Here is a 20,336-nt window from a genome sequence, read left to right as displayed (position 1 = left end):
CGTTTGTAACACTTTATAACTATTGTAACAATTACAAAGTGGGTCGCATTCATAGTGTCCTCAGGATAAGGTACCAGCCTAATCCCTATACTCTAGACCGTTTTGGCTATTACTTGAACTCGATCCACTTTTATGTCTCCACATAAAGTTCAAGTATTCATGCTATAGTCAAGGGTTCTTAGTTTATTGGATTTAAAGTTTAAAACGTACAATCCACATATTCAATAACAACTTTACTGAATAAACCTCAATAACATATTTATTGTAAAATAAAATATGATTAATATTTATAAAATAAAATATTTTTAATGTTTACAAACCATAAGTTTTAGGACATACAACCCAACACCACTCATCATTGGAAGCCGAGATGATCAACACTAATATTGTCAAACTCAGGGAGAGCCTAACTATACTTAAGAGGAAGTTTCACATCAAGGAGAATCTAGGTTATCAGTGAGTCACTGTAGTGGACATGTATGAAAAATAAGTACTGCGTTATAAACTACTTAACTCCTTAATATTAGTGAATTATCTTTTTTTGGCACACTACTCCCTAGACATAGGTGATTCATCATCGAACTGGGTTACTAACTTTTGTGTGCTCTACTTGTTTACTTGTTGTTAGTATTTCTGTTGTTTCAATAGTTGTCAGTGCTTTTTGTTTAACATCTGTATAACAAGTAATGAGTCACCCTAGTGTTTTTCCATACAAAAACTCATGTTCAACTCTACAAACTAGTTACTCTAGAAACTTGTGCGATCAAATGTAATTTGATGCAATTTCAAATTTCAAATCATTCTCAAGCTTCTCTAATGTAACAACTTTGATGAAACATATATGTCGGTTATCACTAATAAAAAATCTCCTTAAAGTCAATACCAAGCTATTGGGGATAACTTTTTGCCATGAAGGGAGCTTTATGCTTTGGATGGAACCATATTCTTTAACTTTAGTCTTGATAACCCATTTTAAGCCATAGATATCTTTTTCTATTGTAGGTCTTCGAAGTTCGTCCATGTTTTACTTATTCCATTGAGGGTCATTTCTCATTCATAGCTTTGTAACCGAAACCCTAAACTTTTAAATCCAAAAAAAGCCTTGTACCAACTTAAGGTATTTTAATTTCTTTTACTCTATAGCCCTTCTCTCTTTATTTGCAGTTAATTGAGACCTTGGTTGTATTTCTATATATGTAATTTCATGTTACATAAATTTAAATTGGTATGAATCATGTCATTAATGGAGATGAAGGTGGGAATACCATTCATCTGATCCTATGCATTTGGTACTTGGTTTTTCAAAGAATAACACACCTATATCAGCATACTGAATGGGGAGTTACTATATTCTCATGAAGTTATTGGCTTTAAAAATTTATTTTTATTTAGACACAAGCTTGATATATTTTATCATATACTTAATTAAGAGAAAATATCCTCAAACTTTATACTTTCATTTTAAAATGCACAAGAGCTATGAAAAGTTTCATTAATTAGTACTCTAAAACTTTTTTAAAATTTCAAAAATACTCACTAATATCCTTAAAATTTTAATTAGTTAAAAAATACCCTTATCAATATTTTATTAACAGAAGCTGTTGGTACACCATTTAATAAATATCGTTAATTTTCAAAATTTGCATTAAAATATCCTTCATATCTTTCAAAAAAGTGAGAAAAAAAAATTCTTACCTTCAGGGTATGGATGAAAAATGTTTATCTATATAATACGTACTTCCACATTTCTTTCTTTCTCCTTCTTTCTATACCAATTTTTTTTTAAAATGATGCTTTTTAATAAATAATGACAAAAATAGGATTAGGGGGAAATATTTTAAAAAATAAGTGTTTTGAAAAAGTATTGACAGATTTAGGGTAGTGAAATCGTGTACCCGGTACACGATTTCCATGTGGCATACTCGTATACCGGGTACACGAATCTATTTAATCCAGTTAGCTGACTGGTTGACCGGGGTACACGAGTTCGCTTATAAATTTTTTTTGTTTAAAGTCTAAAAATTACTTTAGAATTGGGAAACCCTTAGATTCTTATGATTTATGTTTGAATTATTTAGAAGAATGAGTTTTAGAAGGTTTGCATAATTTACAAGCTTGAAATTTGTAAATATTTGAATGTACAAATTTTTTAGATGAGTTTTGAATATTTTTGTACTTCTATTATTTCAAATTACTAGTTTAAGTAAAACACAAAATTATATTTGGCTTACAAAACTAAAATTCATGAATGAAAAATTTGTAATCCAAATGTTCTAATTTATGTGTTGGACAAACAATGCTAAAATTAGTATAACTTAACAGACATAAAATTTTTACTTTTGATTCTATTGATGCCAAATTTGTATAATTTTTTTTTTAATTATTAAACTTAAATATTTCATTATTAAACTTTAATTATATATTTAATCTACAATAAAAACTCTTGCACTCATATTAAAAAAAATACCATGATAATAAATAATATTTACAATTAGTTCTTTTGAGATTTGCAATTTGAAAATGATACAATGTGGGATTTAAAAACGACCCCCTGGCCTTTACTCCTCATGGGGGTTGTCTTCGTGTCTCTCTAAATTAGGTTCACCCCGTTGTCGCACTCGTCTACGACGAATACGTCTTCGATCGGTGTCAGTAACATTGAGTCATCTTGTTTGTTGAATAATACTTTCTACGTTCATTAATATTTGCTGACACATTGAACCCAATTCTGGAAGGTTGTTCTGCACTGAATATTGTTGAACTTCGCCGATAAAATTATTCTATAGAATAAAAAAAAATATTAAACAATATTCATATTATATATATGGAAAATGTCTGATTTGAAATATCTTACCATGCAGTAATAGTAAGCGTCGTCTAGTGAGATAAATCGCCTTGTGATCGAATTGTATCGGGAAAGCAGTCGTCTGATACAGCTGGCCCATCTGTTAATTCTCCCTGTGCACAACGGTCACGTCGTCCATGCCAGCAGGATAAATACTTCGCATGGATTCGAGCCAGTCTTGATCATGCTTACCCCTTAAATCGATCTGGTATAGTTCTGGGAGTGTATAGGACAACGAAGGTATCGTTTTTCGTATCCCGAACTGTCTCAGCACACGATCTGGATGATGTCATTCTACTATATGGAAGCATATAAGAGGGCTAACAGTCAACCAGATGTCTTCACTATCACGACAATAATCAGATAATGATGACCAAATCTGTGAGTATAGCGTCCAAATAACCTGACAAAAAAATAATAATAAGTAAAAAAAATAAGTATACATATAAAATTTTTTAAATATTCATTTATATACATATTTACTACCTGATTGGGCATCAGCATGTCGAATTTTTTTCTGTACACGAGCAATATATTTGCTGACTGTTCAGAGGCAGCTAATACACCACTCCATCTAAAATTATAAAAAATACAATTAATTTATATTCTTACATAAAATGGTAACGAAATAAATATATAAATAAAATAATACCTGGCACTAAGTGGACGATGATATGGGGCCTGTAGTTGGACTTGTGGTGCTACGATTGGAAATCGATTATAAGCCCACACTTGTAATAATATCAGTGGCCCCGCTATTTCCAATGCTTGTGCATTGGAAGCTCGACAAAGTTCTCTATACCACCATGCAAGATATGCACCACCCCACGAGTACTTACCAGCGTGCTCAAAATCAGACAATAATGGGAGGAACATGAGATGCACCAGAGTATTTGACTTGTTCTCCAATAAGCTGCAGGATGTATGCTCGTGTGTACCTACGTACGCTGATGTTGTCGGCATCGGGAGGTAATTCGGAAACTGGGATGCCAACCAAGGGATACTCAATCTTGATCCCTTCAGATCCTCTGGTAGAACGTCTAAGAGCTCTTCACAGACGTTCATCCAGTTATACTGTAGTGAGCCTGTCAGTGGTTGCCCGTCCACTCTTAATCCAAATTGTACGGCGACATCCTGCAGCGTAATAGTGCATTCCCCATAGGGCAGGTGAAATGTGCGGGTCTCTGGTCTCTAGCACTCAACTAGAGCAGTAATCAAGTGCCAATCGAGCTGAATGAAACCAATTTGTGCAACCCTAAGAAAACCCGCCTCCTGAACGTATGAAAGATGCGATGATCAAATGGGATAGTACTTTGTGCAGTCGCTTCTCTCTTCCGACGACTCAACACTATAGTGGACGAACTATCCCATACTGCCTGTGAACGATGCATGTTTTGTTTGTACAATTGGATAGGATTAGAAGGACCAGGCTCCATTACCTAAAAAGTTCAAATTATATTACATAAAATAATCAATAACATAAAAGATACATAAAAAGTACATAAGAAAATACAATTACATAAAATAAGTTTATTAAATAAATTCATTATAAATACATAAAGAATACAAATACATGAAATATAAAATTGCATGAAAATTTATTATTTACACAAAAAATACAAATACATGAAATTTACAATTACATGAAAATTTATTATTTACACAAAGAATACAAATACATGAAAAAATATGTCAACCCAACAAACTCTAATTTCTAAGTTTTCTAAGTTTTCTGAGTTTTCTAAATTTAAATCAATCATATATAAACTATATAATACACTATACATAAACTATACATAAATTATACATACATAAACTATACATAAACTATAGTTTAGACATACATAAATAAATTATACATACATACATACATACATACATACATAAACTATAACTATATATATATATAAATACATACATACATAAACTATACATACATAACTATACATAAACTATAAATACATACATACATACATAAATAAATCATACATACATAAACTATACGTACATGAACTATACATACATAAACTATAACTATTTATACATAGATAAACTATAACTATTTATACATAGATAAACTATAACTATTTATACATACATCAACTATAACTATTTACACATACATCAACTATAACTATTTATACATACTTAAACTATAATTATTTATGCATACATAAACTATAACTATACATAAACTATAACTATACATAAATTAACTATACATAAACTATAAAAAAATGTAGGAATATACCAAGCAAAATTCAGCCCAAAAACATGCAAAAATATACATATAAATACATATCAGCCCAACTAGAGAAAGAAATATACCAAGCAAATTTCGGCAGCAAAAAATGTAGGAAAATCGAGCAAAACGACTGCTAGATTCAGTGAAGATCAAATGGAGGACTGAAAGTCGAGCAAAATCAAAGTTTTGAAAGATTTCGGTGAAATAGAGGCTTCGGTGAGGAAAATCAACGATGGTTTCGGTGAGGAAAAACAGCGGTAGGGAATAAGAATAGGCGTTTCGATGAGGAAGAAGAAGGGTTCGGGCGGAGCGTTTAAGGCGTGGAAGTCTGTACCCAGTACACGACTTAGGGTAATCATATACCCGGTACACGATTTAGGCCTTATCATGTACCTGGTACACAATTTAAACACCTATTTTTGGGAATACTTTTCCCCAACCCTATTTTTGTCTTTATTTATTAAAAAAATTATTTTTAAAAAAATCTTCTATACCCTCTAATCCCATTTTCATTTCACAATGTTTTTTTTTTCCTTGAATCAAGATAATTGTGATCTTTAAATGACTAAAGTTGTAAATGCCTGAAACTATCACACAGTTTGTTTGTAGAAATTTTTGTTAGGATGTCCAAGAATATTTAGATGGTCATAATTTTCTTGTTAGATTTACGAATGAAAATGTCTTGAAATGATGTATTATTCTAGTAATACCCTTTAATATTTAGATAATTTACTATTAAAGTTAACATATTATTAAACTTACCCAACATACTATTTGTTTTAGTGGATTTGACAATATGTGGGATGAGAGAATTGAACCTCTAACTTCGAGTTGATAATATCAATATTATATCAGTTGAACTATACACTCATTATGATAGTGGATTATATTTATATATTATCAAAATAGAAAAAATTAAAGTTGAGAGAAATGATATGAATTTATTCCTTTTTTTTTTTTTAAAAAAAAATGGGATGATCACTATTGAAAAATCGAACTAGATATAAAAAATATTCGACTTTATAACTCAACTGAAAATAAATGGAGCCATATATTATACCAGTTAAATAGAGGTTATTTTATAGGTAAATAGAATTTCAGAATCTAAAGATATTCTCTCCATAAGAAAAGGTGACATGAGCATTCATACTTTTGTTAATGTACTAAGGTAAAAAGTAAGAATATTCTCCCATTGTGGAGAGAGAGATCTAATTCTGAGGAGAGAAGACAACACTCCCAAAGGAATCCTTAGCCTTAGCACATCCAATTTGATTTTCTATTTGAAACAATATCATGTGCTAAATGTTTGTTAGTTAAGAACTTTATATTTTAATTTATTTTTTCTTTCAATAGGGTTTTGGCCCATGATAAAGTTCTAATCTTTTACTTATAAGTAATTATTTAATATATTGTCACGAAAATTTAAAATTAAATACAAAAGATGATATAATACCGACATGTATTCAAGTAATTGAATTATTCATTTGTTTCGTTTCAATCCCTCAAAATAAACTAACTAAATAATACCATAATTGTTGGGTTTTGCGTCCTAAAATTTGTGGTTTGTAAATATTAAACATATTATATTTCGTAATAAGGTGGTTATTGAGGTTTATTCGGTAAGAATGTTATTGAATATGTGAATTGCATTTCTAAAACCCTAAATCCAATAAACTATGAACCCTCTGGCTATAGCATGAATACTTGAACTTTATGTGGAGATATAAAAGTAGATCAAGTTTGAGTAATAGCCAAAATGGTCTATAGTATAGTGATAAGACTCAGTACCTTAATCTGGGGACACTATGAATCCGACCTACCTTGTATTTGATACAAACGATTTGATCCTGAATCGTTCATGTGGAGATATGCGAGTAGGGGCATCCTATGCAATGAGTTTGCATAAGACTGGACCACGGAATAGTCACTTTTACTTTATAACACCGTTTACTTTAAGACTGACTATTTCAATATGATGACCTAGGTAACTCGATCTTAATCTTGAGCTAACTATGAACTTCTATTTATTCAAGATTATCCATTAATCTGCATAGATGAGAGTGGCTCGAGTTCTTCGCTCAGTAAGCCTCCTAGTTTATGAATAAGACCGAGTAGATAGCTAAGGACATAGTCTTGAAGATGGAATTCACTCCTACCCATTTCAAGAGATAATAGATATGTTGTTCATTTAAGTGTTGACTCCAGGTCTTGAACAAGGGGCTCCACCCTCTCATTGACTTGAAATGGGCTCGGTTTGGTGGTTGGAGCATAAACCAATTATTCATTACAGGATTAATGAGACTTTAGGAGAAAAATGTAATTACAGGGTTAAAACTGTATTTTTTTACCCAACTGTAATTATGAACAACCAGTGAAGGATCAACTTACTAGTCATGGTTATATATCCACTACAAGAATTTTGGGCTTTAATGTCGGTTGAAAAAAGTGAAACCGGATGTATAATGTCGGTTTGTTTTTTTTTTAAAAGCAGATCTTTAATGTCGGTTTTAAACCGACATTGTAGGTAAACATTTAATGTTGGTTTAAAACCGATATTAAAGATCCGGTTTTCTTTTTTTCCTTAAAAAAAAAAAAAACAAAACAAAACCCATTCCCCCTCATTTTTTTTCATTTCCCGTTTCTATCCCTATCTATCCTATCTATCCCTTTTCTAAACCGTATTTTCCCTATCAGCACCTCCTCCCCAGTCCCCCCATTTTTGTTTCTTACCAAAATGATATTAGGTTACATTTTGTTTCTCTCCTTTCTCTCTTAGATTTCAGATAAACCTTCGTAGACGGCGAAGAGAACTGAAACCGAAAGCTATTAAAAATGGCAACAAAAAATGCCAAAAAAGCCAATCTCTTGGATCATCACTCCCTCAAACACGTACTCGATGAATCTGTTTCTGAGGTAGAGAAGTAAGAGATATGTGGAACCAACGAGAAATGGCAGAACCCGTAGATAGGTCAGTAATGCCGGTCCATGTAGTACCGATTTGAAATCGATTTTGCATCTTTTCGTAATCCCGGTGCCATTGATAAAAAAGCAGCGAGAGTCATAGTCGATGCTTTGTGAAGATTCCAATGATGATTGAAAAAATAAATTGAAGAAAGAACAGAGAGATCGGTAGAGATATGAAGGATTTGAATCTGTTTCTGAGGTAATTCAATCTGCAATTTCATTCCCCCTTTTTTAGATCTTTTTCGCATCAATTTTAATCTAGGTTTAAGCTTTTTCCTTGCAGATTATCACTAGCCGTAATGAAGGATTTGAATCTATTTCTGAGGTAATATGAAGGATTTGAATCTGTTTCTGAGGTAATACTATTTGGCTACATTTTAGTGTTTCTGAATATAAACCAGCTAAAAAAACCACAAAGTTCTAAAAGTTTTCGTAATGCGATACATTTTTTGTTTCGTCATTCATCTGTACTTCTTAAGGGAGAGAGGAATACTAGAGCATTAGAGATTTGGAGAAAGACTTTATTGATATGTACTTCTCTTGTTTTCATAAATATTATTTATATATTTAGATATATATCGCCCGCCAAATCCCTCCCCTCTTGCCCAAATCCCTCTCGCTCTAGCTCATAAAGGCCAAATCCCTCCCCTCTCAGCTCTTGCCCAAATCCCTCCCCTCTCACCCAAATCCCTAGCTCTCGCTCATAAAATCCATCCCTCTCGCTCTCGCTCTCGCTAATAGTCTCTGTACCACAGCCACTCTCACTCTCGCCCTCGCCCTCGCTCTCGCTCATACCTCCTCTCTCGCTCTCGCACATAAAGTCCCCTCTCGCTTTATGTTTATTGTGTGATGGTTTAATATTTGGTGATTGATCCTTGTTAACAAGAATTGTTGGTACAGGAAGTTCACTTTGAGAAATTGATAGTCTTCAACACCATTATTGTCCTCCTGTTTCAAGGTATGCAATTTAATATTGATCCAAAAACTTCTGTTACTTTGGATTTCATACTGAAAACTAGTCCTTATGTTCTTGTAGGTTAGTTTTATGCCTAGTATCCCCGTACAATCAAGTGTGTGAAGTGTTCAAGAGAGAGCTTGGCATGACACTGGATAAGGTATATTTACTTGGCTAAACCTGTTTCATATAATCAGATTATGCATTCATTCTATAGAATGGAGATTACTTTTGCAATCTGACAGAAGCTGATTATCTTGATTGTGTACTGTTACATATGAGTTGGCACTCCTGTTTTCTGTATTCTGATCACATTATAGCACGTTTCAATGTACGTGACAGATTGAAGTTTCATTAACATTTGGCCTTTCATATGATTATATAAATGTGGTTATGGTTATAATATTAATTTTTCTCCTTGGATCAGAATCTGCCTGAGGTTAAATTCTTAATCTCAGGCACATTACTTCTTAAGTTGAAGTTAAATCCTAAATCTTTCCAATTCTTCTGTAGTTGCTGGATGAGCTGAAGGAGAAGAATCCTGATAATGAAGTTCATCTCAACAACGTATATTACATCTCTTAATCTCTCAAACCCTCCCAAATTTGTAGACAAAAAAATTGTGTTGCCCTTACACGGAAGATTATGTTTCCCTTGTAAAATCATAATCTTTGTATTACTTGTAATTTGTGTTTTCAAGGCTTGAATTATTGTACGCCTTTTAAATTATAATTCTATAGCAGAATTTGTGGATTAAATGTAATCGATTTACAATCCATACATGAATAATGTCATAGCCATAGTGTTTGATGATGATGTGTCATGTTATACTTTTTTTATTGAAAAAATGGATTTGACAAGGGAACTTTAAAAAACGGACAATAATTGATAAAACAGACAGATTCAGGCTTCAATGTCGGTTAAGAATCCAAAAAAAAAAGGCTTTAATGTCGGTTGCAACCGACAAGTTTTAATACTAAAGACCTTTAATGTCGATTGCAACCGACATTGAAGGCTGTGTTATTGGTGTTATTGAAGCCCTTTAATGTCGGTTTAAAACCGACATTAAAGGGCTTTAATAACACTATCTTTTATGTCGGTTTAAAACCGACATTAAAGCCCGAATTTCTTCTAGTGATCTATAGTGAAGATGGTATAGTTATTGGGCTTTAGTGGAGTGTCCTGATAGTTAACGAATGTTGGTTAATTAGATTAAAGAGTTTAACCAGTTAATCTTGGATCGTTGAAGCTCAGGATTTGTAGGTCCATTAGGTCCCCTTGCTAGCTCATATCGGACTTAACCTTAGAACAGTGTGACGAGAGAATTTGAAATGTTCAAATTCAATTTAGGGAATAAACGTTAAATTATAAGCGATATCATTGCCGTAATCGTTTAAAATTTAATTATTGAATTAAACAAATTAGAGAGTTGAAAATATTTATATAATTTAAATATTGTACACGTAAATAGGGATTCATGTTTGGGATTGGAGTTGGTTATTAATTTAATATTTGATATTAAATTAAATTGTTTAATAAATTATTTAAAATTAATTTTATTTAAGACTGTTTTAAGAGAAATTAATTTTATTTAAAATTAAAATTCTTTTTAATTTGGTTTTTAGAAAATGAAAAATTAAAAGAATCTAGGGGAGGGGGATATGGCGAAATCGGTAGACGCTACGGAAAAAGGATTGGAGAATAGTGAGAAAAACTCTAGTGGTAGTCTATAAAGTGATCGTGATCATTTTCAACCAAAGAATAGCTTCATTTTTTAGTTTTTTTTCAAAGTTTGTATCTCTAACCCTATTTCCAAGATTATATACATGCATGGTTGTATTATAAACCCTTTTTTCAAGTTATATACATGCATGCTTTAATCTTTCAAACTAATGAAAATAGAGTGCTTAAGGTATTAATTTCTTCCACGTGTATGTTTTTAACTCTTTCAATTGGTATTAGAGCATGTTTAAGCACTAAATTTACATTAATTTTAACTTGGTGGGTGTTAATTCATGTGATGAATATTGTGGTTGCTAAAGTGGATATATTACAGTTTTGGCATCTAGTTTGATCTTCATTTCTGGTATAATTGTTGTAATTACTTACTTGTTTATGAGATTTAATATTTGAAGAATGGTCTATAAATTTTCTAGAGTAATTAGAGTTGAAATTAGGTTGTAACTCAAAGAAAGATGGAGCAAAGTGGGAGGAGCAGCAGTCCAACTCAGATCCGATTCAGCCATTTCCAGTCCAGTTCAACCTGTTTTGATGCCTTGGAGATCTGTTTTAGCCCCTTTTCAACTCGTTCGGGTCGGTTTGAAGGTTTTGGGAGTGGTTCAGAGCTATTGTTGAATTATTATTGTAATAATTTAGTTGTTTGATAGCCTAGGATGCCAAAATTAGTCTACTTTAGTGTGTAATTAATTAATTATACATTATGAATGTATATTTTAATTCAACTAAATCTTGTTTGTGCATAAAGTACATCATGTAGATTTAAAATCCCACCATAGGATAAGCATGTTGCTTGCATTTAAAGTATCTTATAAGTATTATAATATATAATATGTATGTGTAGGATTTCCTGAGAATTAATATAAGTTGTTGTATTAATTTATGAAGTGTTTGATATATATTACAGATAATCTCTAAGTCATAAGTGTTGTAAAATAAATTAGACTTTTAAAATCTATAGCAAAGATAATTGCATGCTCACATAGGGTTGACCAATAACAACTAGTTTTAATAGTTAAAATAGGTCATTATCTTGTAAAACTTCGGTTACAAACTCACCCAGCAAGATCCTGTCTAAGGCTAGAGGTACTTAAGTTGACGGTTTACAGAACATCTGTTACCTGATGATCAAGCCGGTTCTTAAGTTTGGTTAACCCGATTTTATGAACATGCGTGAGCGGTATGAGGTTTTAAAAGATTTATCAGTTAGACATCGTAGGTTAAATCCAGTATAAAAGTTATACTTGGTAAACACCTAGACTTAGGTAGTATTTAATTAGTCGAAATATACCTAAGTAAAAATATACCCAAACTGTCTAGAACACTTCAGTGGGAGAAAAATTGTTTTTAGCTCTCACGTTCTTAAGAGTTCATATTGTAAGATTCATGCTCAGCTTTGTATCATTTTTAGGCGACTACTCCATTCGGAAAGTGTTTGCATGGGCCAATAGCAAGATGAATAGGGGAAGTTATTCATAGTAAGTGGGAGAAGGAAATGTGTCAACATATCCTACGGTCTCCTCCATTAGGTTTCATAGTGAGATTCATTAGGTTTCATAGTGAGATTCCTATGTTTCTTCTATGTGTCGTTTTTAGGTGACCACCCATTTGGAGGATCGTTTCATAGGGATCAGAACAACCCAAACTCTAGAAATAGATAGTATCTCTTAAGTTCGTTTTCAGCATTGTCTGCCCTTTAGTTGATTTTGATCTCTGAGATCTGAAAATGGCGGGTTACACTTACAAGAATTACTAAGTGTTATTAAATTCTTGACCAAATAAGCGATAACTAAACACTATAGGAATAAGAATTATTCAGGTATTAGTATTTAGTCAAGAATATCTAGGTTTAGTGAAGGAGTAATTGACTGCCCCTCAGTAGCGTTTATTCTGACTCACTAAAGTATTGTTGGAAAATATTAAGGAACTATTCAAGGAACATTAATATTTTTTTGCTAAAACTTGATTGGCTTTAAATAGCAATTCACTAATAAAATTTATTTATAATTTTGTGTAACGACCCGACCTCTTAGGACTTAAATTAGGTCGTTACTAAATATATGCATGCATGAAACTTAAAACGACACTCTCTTATGGTGAAATAAATGCTAAATAAATACGGTAAGTTCAAAAGACTTTCATTAAATTCAAATATTAAAAACAACAATAAGGTACCCATAAATCATAAATGATAATAAATAAGTCTGAAAATGATTCTTAATAGTAAGTTTCAAACATCAAAACTTAAAGTTAAGAAAAACATGAAAAGAAATCTAAATCTCATGACCGGAAGCATAAAACTGGTCCCAATGGCTTGATCAAGGATTCCGCTTGTCATTCGTCGGCGCATCCCCACTCTTACCTGAAACAATAATATGAGAAAGGATGGGTATAAAATACTCAGTAAATAACCCATTACCGGGGTCTATAAGCTACTCTAGTTCTCATGGGACACATACATACATGAAAAGCTGATTTCTATCCTACTGTAGTTAAGTATGCCTACTACCTCCGGTGAATCCGAAGGAAACACAATATCTGGTGAATTCCGAAGGAGACACAATATCTGGTGAGTACCGAAGGAGACACAATCTGGTGAATCCTGAAGGAAACACAATATCTGGTGAATCCCGAAGGAGACATAATATCTGGTGAATCTCGAAGTAGACACAATATCTGGTGAATCCCGAATGAGACACAATCTGGTGAATCCCGAAGGAAACACAATATCTGGTGAATCCCGAAGGAGGCACAATATCTGGTGAATCCCAAAGTAGACACAATATCTGGTGAATCTCGAAGGAGACGCAATATCTGATGAATCCCGTAGGACAACAATATCTAGTGGGCATCTAACTAAGCAGTAAAATCACTATTATAGTCTTAAAATCATAATTATCACAATATAATTCTACGACATACATATACACCTTAACATCATGACTCTACAACATATATATATGCCTCAATATCCACAGATCAAATACAACCTCATGGAAACAAATATCATCTCATATATAATTTACTTGTCGCTTAGACCTAATTTTGAGTAAGTACTACTGGAACTGCCCACGGCACACAAAACCCTAAACTATGAATGACAAGCAAATCACTATTATAGACCTAATTTTGAGTAAGTACTCTACAACTATACATATATGCCTCAATATCGACAAGTAAATTAATGGCACCCAGGATGGCGAAGAGCCAGGCAGCTTCTGAACGGACGTGACTGGAAGCGATCGACGGCAAATCTGGGTTTGGCGTGGCATGAGGAAGTGATGGCTGGATGGATCTAAGTCTGGCGAGGCGTGAGGAAGCGGCAGCTGGACGGATCTGAGTCTGAAGAGGCGTGAGGAAGCGACAGCTGGACGGATCTGAGTCTGGAAAGACGTGAGGAAGCAGCGGCTGGATGGAGGCTGGCGCATATTTGGTTGCCTGGTGACTCAAGCAGCGGTCGACGGTGCTCCAACGACGAACGAAGAGTGGTTGGGTCAAACAAGTGACATGAACTGGCGGACATGGACGACGGCTCGAACGCGGGCGACGAAGGCTAGCGACGACTGGCGATTAGGCTAGGGCTCATGGGGGAGGGGTTTGCATGGGGGAAGAAGAAGAAAGGGGAAAGGGATTAGAAAATAAATAAAATAAAATAATATATTTATTTTATTTTATTCTATTGTATTTTATTTATGTTATTTCTTTTCTTCCCTTCAACATTTATTCTTTTTCTTTTTTTTTTTCAACAACTTCCAATTCAAAACTCAGCCACATTTCCCCAAAATGACTTCAAATTTCGACAATAACTCCAAAATTAAATTTAATGACAAAAGTCCAAATTTCACAATTTTCTTTGATTAAACAATTAAATTGAAACATCCCTTTATTAGTAATTACAATTCAGTAATCCAATTAAATTTTCAAAATTTCAAAAATGCCCTTTAGTACTAGAAATTATCGAAAGTACACTAGGAACAAAAATTTGAGACGTTACATTCTACCCTCCTTAAAGAACTTTCGTCCTCGAAAGTTCATTTCTGAAAAAAGCTCCGAGTACTGGGCTCTCATCTCATCCTCTCGCTCCCAAGTGGCTTTCTCGAACTGGTGATTCTGCCACAGGACTTTCACAAATGCATTCTCCCTACAATGCAATGTCTTTACCTTTCTGGCGAGAATCTCTACAGATTTCTTCTCGTGGCTCAAGTTGTCATTCAACGGTAATGGTTCATAGTCCACCACATGTGACGAATCTGTTACATACTTCCTCGGCATCGAAACATGGAAAATATTATGAACTAAAGAGAGTGACCGTGGCTACACCAACTGATAAGTTACAAGACCAACTTACTCCAAGACCTCAAAAGGTCCAATGAGTCGTAGACTTAGCTTTCCTTTCTTTCCAAACCTCAAAACACCTCTCATATGTGCCACCTTCGAGAACACTTTACCACCAGTTTAAAATTCTAGGTCCTTATGCCTAACATCAGCAATAACTTTTCTACCTACTCTGAGTCGTTTGCATACGAGCTTTGATCTTCTGTATTGCCTCATTTGTGGTATGTACTAGCTCAAGCCCTAGCAACTTCCTCTCCCCCACCTCATCCCAACATACAGGAAACCTGCAACTCTTCTCATATAGGGAATCAGATGGTGACATTTCAATACTAGACTGGTAACTGTTATTGTAAGCAAAACCCATCAAATGTAGGTGAGAGTCTCAACTCCCTGAAAACTCTAACGGACAAGTGCACAACATATCCTCCTATGTCTGGTTCAAATGTTCTTCTTCTTTTCTTTTTTTTTTCTTTTTCTCTCTTTTTTTACCAACAGTCTGTGGGTGAAAAGTTGTACGAAAATCCAATCGAGTACCCAATGCTAATTGAAGACTCTTCCAAAAACTAGATGTAAAACGAGGGTCACCATTTGACATAACTGAAACTAGTATCAAAAGAGGTGTGTCAACCTCTTCCATATATAACTATGAAACTCAAGATGCTGAAAATCAACAATGCTTTAACACATTCACGTTGAGAACTGTGAAAAATAACGTGAGCTTAAGAAAGTCTCATCCACTAAAAACATATATTTGAACCTACCATACTATCACAGGAAACATCTTCATACAAGCGATGGAGAAACTGGTCATACTATATAATGCGTCATCTGAAGAAATGTAACAGAACAAGTCGACTGTGATGTATTTCTGGGAATAACTCTGTGTAATTAAGTCTTGCATTCATGAGAAACTCATCATGAGGCTTTATACTGTCATGGGCTATAAAACTTGCTTGAGCCAATCCTCCTATTATTCTTTAGCCTTAAAACAATCACATATCATTACTTAGACCCTGTTGCAGATGAGTTTAAAATTCCCTCTGAAAAAAAATGAGGTTTGGAAGTCCCTGGATGCTAAAGCGTCAGTCAATTGATAACACATTTCCATAAACTCGTAATAACCATAATTGATCCCTGAAGTTAGTGTTTACGATAAAACCTTCTTGATTTATAGGTCATGGCTTGATTTACTCGTACTCCCTAGAGCTAGTTAACTCATTGTCAGTGGTGATATTGGAAGATCCAATTTACTTACTTTTGTGCATACCACTTTTGTCTACCTCGAGCTGGATAATTTTCTTTTTCAATCAAATTGATAGTCTTGCTAGTTCATGTTTCAATCTTGCACACTATGTCAAAATCCCTTAAATCTTACTAATGTCCTCAATGGTTTACCTCGTAACTAATGAAGCCTCAACATACCATGTCAATAGTTCTTGAACATCTACTATTACTAATAACTCCATTTTAGCTCATATGTTCTCAACCTTTTATTTTGGTAACAGATTCTTATGTTAAAATAAAGTTCCACACCCAATCATCTATGTAAGCTATCTTTCCGTCCAACACATATTGTCCCATAGTTTCACATGATAAGGTATTCTTCTTTTACACCAGAACAAATACCTTGTAACTTCTCATATCAAGCCTCCGAACCATACTTAACTAAGAGTTTTAAACACATTACATTTCTTTTCCTTTCCAAAGAGTAAAATTTCCATGGATACTTTTCTCTCGTTCTCACTTATCTTTGATAAAACCACTAAATTCAAGACACCTCCCCTTTTTATTTATTTTTTTCCCCACTTTTCAATTGGAACACAACCTTTTTACTAAATTATATCTTACTTAACTCCTCCATGAATCTGATCTCTCTCACTAAGAATTTCCATCTTATAGAATTCTTCTTTGCCAATTTGCATACTTTTAAACTCCAAAAGACTTTTGTTTCTTCAAATTTTCCTAACTTGGATCTTCTCATCACAATAAGGCTCTGGGTTTAGTCTAGGTATACTAAAATAATCCTTCAACCTAAACAATTAACACTTTGCTTTATCCCCTTTAAGTCCAAGGTCATGTCCAACAATTTTAGCTTCCTTTAATGACATCAACTTAACTAGATATTCCAAAAGAATTCTTCATATCACTATACATATCTTACCTAGTCCATCAAGTCATAGTATTACCCAAGTGATTATGACTTATGAATCCTTTCTAAAATTCTTCTCGAAATGTTGGGTTTTTTTTTTTTTTTTTTTATATCTTAAAACTTCTAATAAATTCATAGTCTCTTCTTCTTGTTCTTCTTATCCACAAAATAATTTTTAACCTTATTTTCGAGAATGTGGCCTGTGAAGAAATTTATTTATATTGTCTCCAATTACACCACAAACCATAACACTAGTCCTTAATGAATTCTTGTCAAGACAATTTTATTCCTTGGCTTAAACATTTAAATACCTTCAATCCTAAATTGTCATAACTCTACATAGTTTCATCAACCTTTAACATCTCTAAACTGAGGTATATATATTTGTTCATTTATAACATAATTTCCATGAGATAAACTAGTGCCAAGTGACCTCGTAATTTACTCTATTTTATTTTCCCCCTTTTGTGGCGTCGTACCTAATAATCCTCTTATAATAACTTCTAACGAGTCACTAAACTAGCATTTGAACATAACTGGTGCATTTAAGCTAAACAAATATGTTAATGCACAACTATCATAAAACTTGTAATTGATAAGACATACCTGACGATGACGAGGAATCCGTTCATGGGCCATAGGGACAATCTGGACTTACATAGTAAGTCAGTCTACAGAACCCAAAATATGGGCTCTGATACCAACTGTAACAACCCGACCCTCTAGGACTTAAGTTAGGTCGTTAATAAATACATGCATGCATGGAACTTAAAACGACACTCTCTTATGGTGAAATAAATGCTAAATAAATAAGGTAAGTTCAAAAGACTTTCATTAAATTCAAATATTAAAAACAACAATAGGGTACCCACAAATCATAAATGATAATAAATAAGTCTGAAAACAATTCTTAATAGTAAGTTTCAAACTGTAAAACTGAAAGTTAAGAAAAACATGAAAAGAAATCTAAATCTCATGAGCGGAAGCATAAACCTGGTCTGAGTGGCTCAATCACGCTTGTCATTCGCCGGCGCGTCCGTACTCTTACCTGAAACAACATCATGAGAAAGGATGAGTATAAAATACTCGATAAGTAATCCCACTACCGGGGTCAGGCTAGGCATCTATGTCCTCTAGATGCCAACCTCTGGTGAAACATATAAACTACTCTAATCCTCATGGGACACATACATACATGAAAAGCTTATTTCTATCCTACTGTAGTTAAGTATGCCCACTACCTTTGGTGAATCCCGAAGGAAACAAAATATCTAGTGAATCCCGAAGGGGAGACAATCTGGTGAGTACCGAAGAAAACACAATATCTGGTGAATCTCGAAGGAGACACAATCTGGTGAATCCCGAAGGAGACACAATATCTGGTGAATCTCGAATGAGACACAATCTGGTGAATTCAGAAGGAAACACAATATCTGGTAAATCCTAAAGGAGACACAATATCTGGTGAATCCCGAAAGAGACACAATCTGGTGAATCCCGAAGGGAACACAATATCTAGTGGGCATCTAATTAATCAGTAAAATCACTATAATAGTCTCAATATCATAATTATAACAATATAGTTCTATGACATACATTTACACCTCAACATCATGGCTCTACAACATACATATATGCCTCAATATCCATAGATCAAATACAACCTCATGGAAACAAATATCATCTCATGCTAGCATTCAAGTATCTACGTGCACAAATAAATCTTTCAGATCCTCATACAAGAACATATGTTTGGGATGCCTATGATAAATGGGTTAGGGCAAATGATAAGGCCCCCAACCTATATTGTACAAAGTATATTAGATGTTTTGACTAAGAAATACGAGAGCATGGTCACTGTTAAAGCAATCAAGGATTCATTGCAGGCGATATTCGGACAACCGCCCACATCTATCAGGCATGATGCTCTCAAGTATGTTTACAACTCCTGCATGAAGGAACGAACCCCTGTTAAAGAACATGTTTTGGATATGATGGTCCATTTCAATGTGGCAGAGGCAAACGATGTTTTTATTGATGAAGAGAGTCAAGTTATTTTCATCATGGAATCTTTTTCGAATAGTTTTTTGCAATTTCTAAACGAATGCAATGATTGAAGGGATCAAATCCCATAGCGGAAGCTGTTGGATTTTATGTCCTAAAACTTGTAGTTTGTAAATTGATGAACATATTCTGTTTTGTTTTTCGATAAAATTGTTATTGAAATTGTAATCTTGAATCCAATAAACTAAGATCCTGAGGCTATTTAATGTAACTTTATCCATGTTTTATGTGATGACATAAAACATGGATCAAGTTCGAGTATATAGCTTAAAGTGGTATATAGTATAGGGATAAGGTTAGGCACCTTATTCTGGGGACACTATGGATGTGGCCTACTTTGTAGTTAGTACAAACGATGTGATCCTAAATAGTTCATATAGAGATATGTGAGTAGGAGCATCCTATGCAATGAGTTTGTATAAGACTGGACCACGACTTAGTCACTTTTGCTTTATCACACCGTTTACTGTATAAAACTGACTAATTCAAAATTTGATGACCTAGGTAACTCGATCTCAATCATGAGCTAACTATGAACTCCTGTTTATTCAGGATTATCCTTAGATCTGCATGGGTGAGATCAGCTCAACAACGCTAGCTTAATAGGCCTCCCATTTCAGGGGTAAAACCGGGTAAATAGCTGGGGACATAGGGTACAAGACAGACTTCATTTCTACCCGTCTCTAAGGGTAGTAGATAGGTTGTTCCCTTAAGTGTTGACTTTGGAATAAGAACAAGGGGCTCCACCCTTTCACTAGGCTGAGAGGGACTGGATTTGTTGGTTGGACCACAAATCAATTGTTCTTTAGAGTTTCAATGGTACTGAATGAACAAAAAGTGTTCTCGAGGGTAAAACGGTATTTTGACCCAGCCAAAACCACGAACAACCTGTGAAAGATTGACTTACTGGTTATGGTTATATCAGATGGAAAGAAATATATCTATAGTGAGGGGAGTGCAACTACGGGACTTTAGTGGAATGACCCGTTAGTTAACAAATGTTGATTAATTATGTTAAAGAATTTTACTGGTTAATTTCAGA

General features: G+C 33.8%; 1 protein-coding gene across 1 annotated transcript; it reads right to left on the bottom strand.

Moving 5' to 3' along the window:
- Positions 1-2,948: 2,948 nt before the first annotated feature.
- LOC150036791 (serine/threonine-protein phosphatase 7 long form homolog) lies at positions 2,949-4,281 on the bottom strand. Its single transcript, XM_090313237.1, has 5 exons — positions 4,111-4,281; positions 3,498-3,979; positions 3,332-3,419; positions 3,171-3,248; positions 2,949-3,050 (listed from the first exon to the last, which is right to left on the bottom strand). Exons 1-5 carry the CDS (start codon positions 4,279-4,281, stop codon positions 2,949-2,951), a joined length of 921 nt encoding a protein of 306 aa, XP_090169363.1.
- Positions 4,282-20,336: the final 16,055 nt, after the last annotated feature.

The sequence above is a fragment of the Benincasa hispida genome, chromosome 4, assembly GCF_027475165.1.
Source record: "Benincasa hispida cultivar pf3 chromosome 4, pf3_genome.v1.1, whole genome shotgun sequence".
Classification (NCBI taxonomy): domain Eukaryota; kingdom Viridiplantae; phylum Streptophyta; class Magnoliopsida; order Cucurbitales; family Cucurbitaceae; genus Benincasa; species Benincasa hispida.
The sequence above is the reverse complement of the archived record's forward strand: the minus strand, read 5'-3'. Positions and strand labels throughout refer to the sequence as shown.

What these genes read in the sequence shown, in the direction of transcription:
- LOC150036791 (XM_090313237.1), bottom strand. Translation starts at nt 4,281, where the DNA reads ATGGAGCCTGGTCCTTCTAATCCTATCCAATTGTACAAACAAAACATG. An exon ending in TTCATACGTTCAGGAGGCGG is followed by an intron (nt 3,980 to 4,110) that starts GTTTTCTTAGGG and finishes ATTACGCTGCAG; the next exon opens with GATGTCGCCGTACAATTTGG. An exon ending in GTGAAGACATCTGGTTGACT is followed by an intron (nt 3,051 to 3,170) that starts GTTAGCCCTCTT and finishes GAACTATACCAG; the next exon opens with ATCGATTTAAGGGGTAAGCA.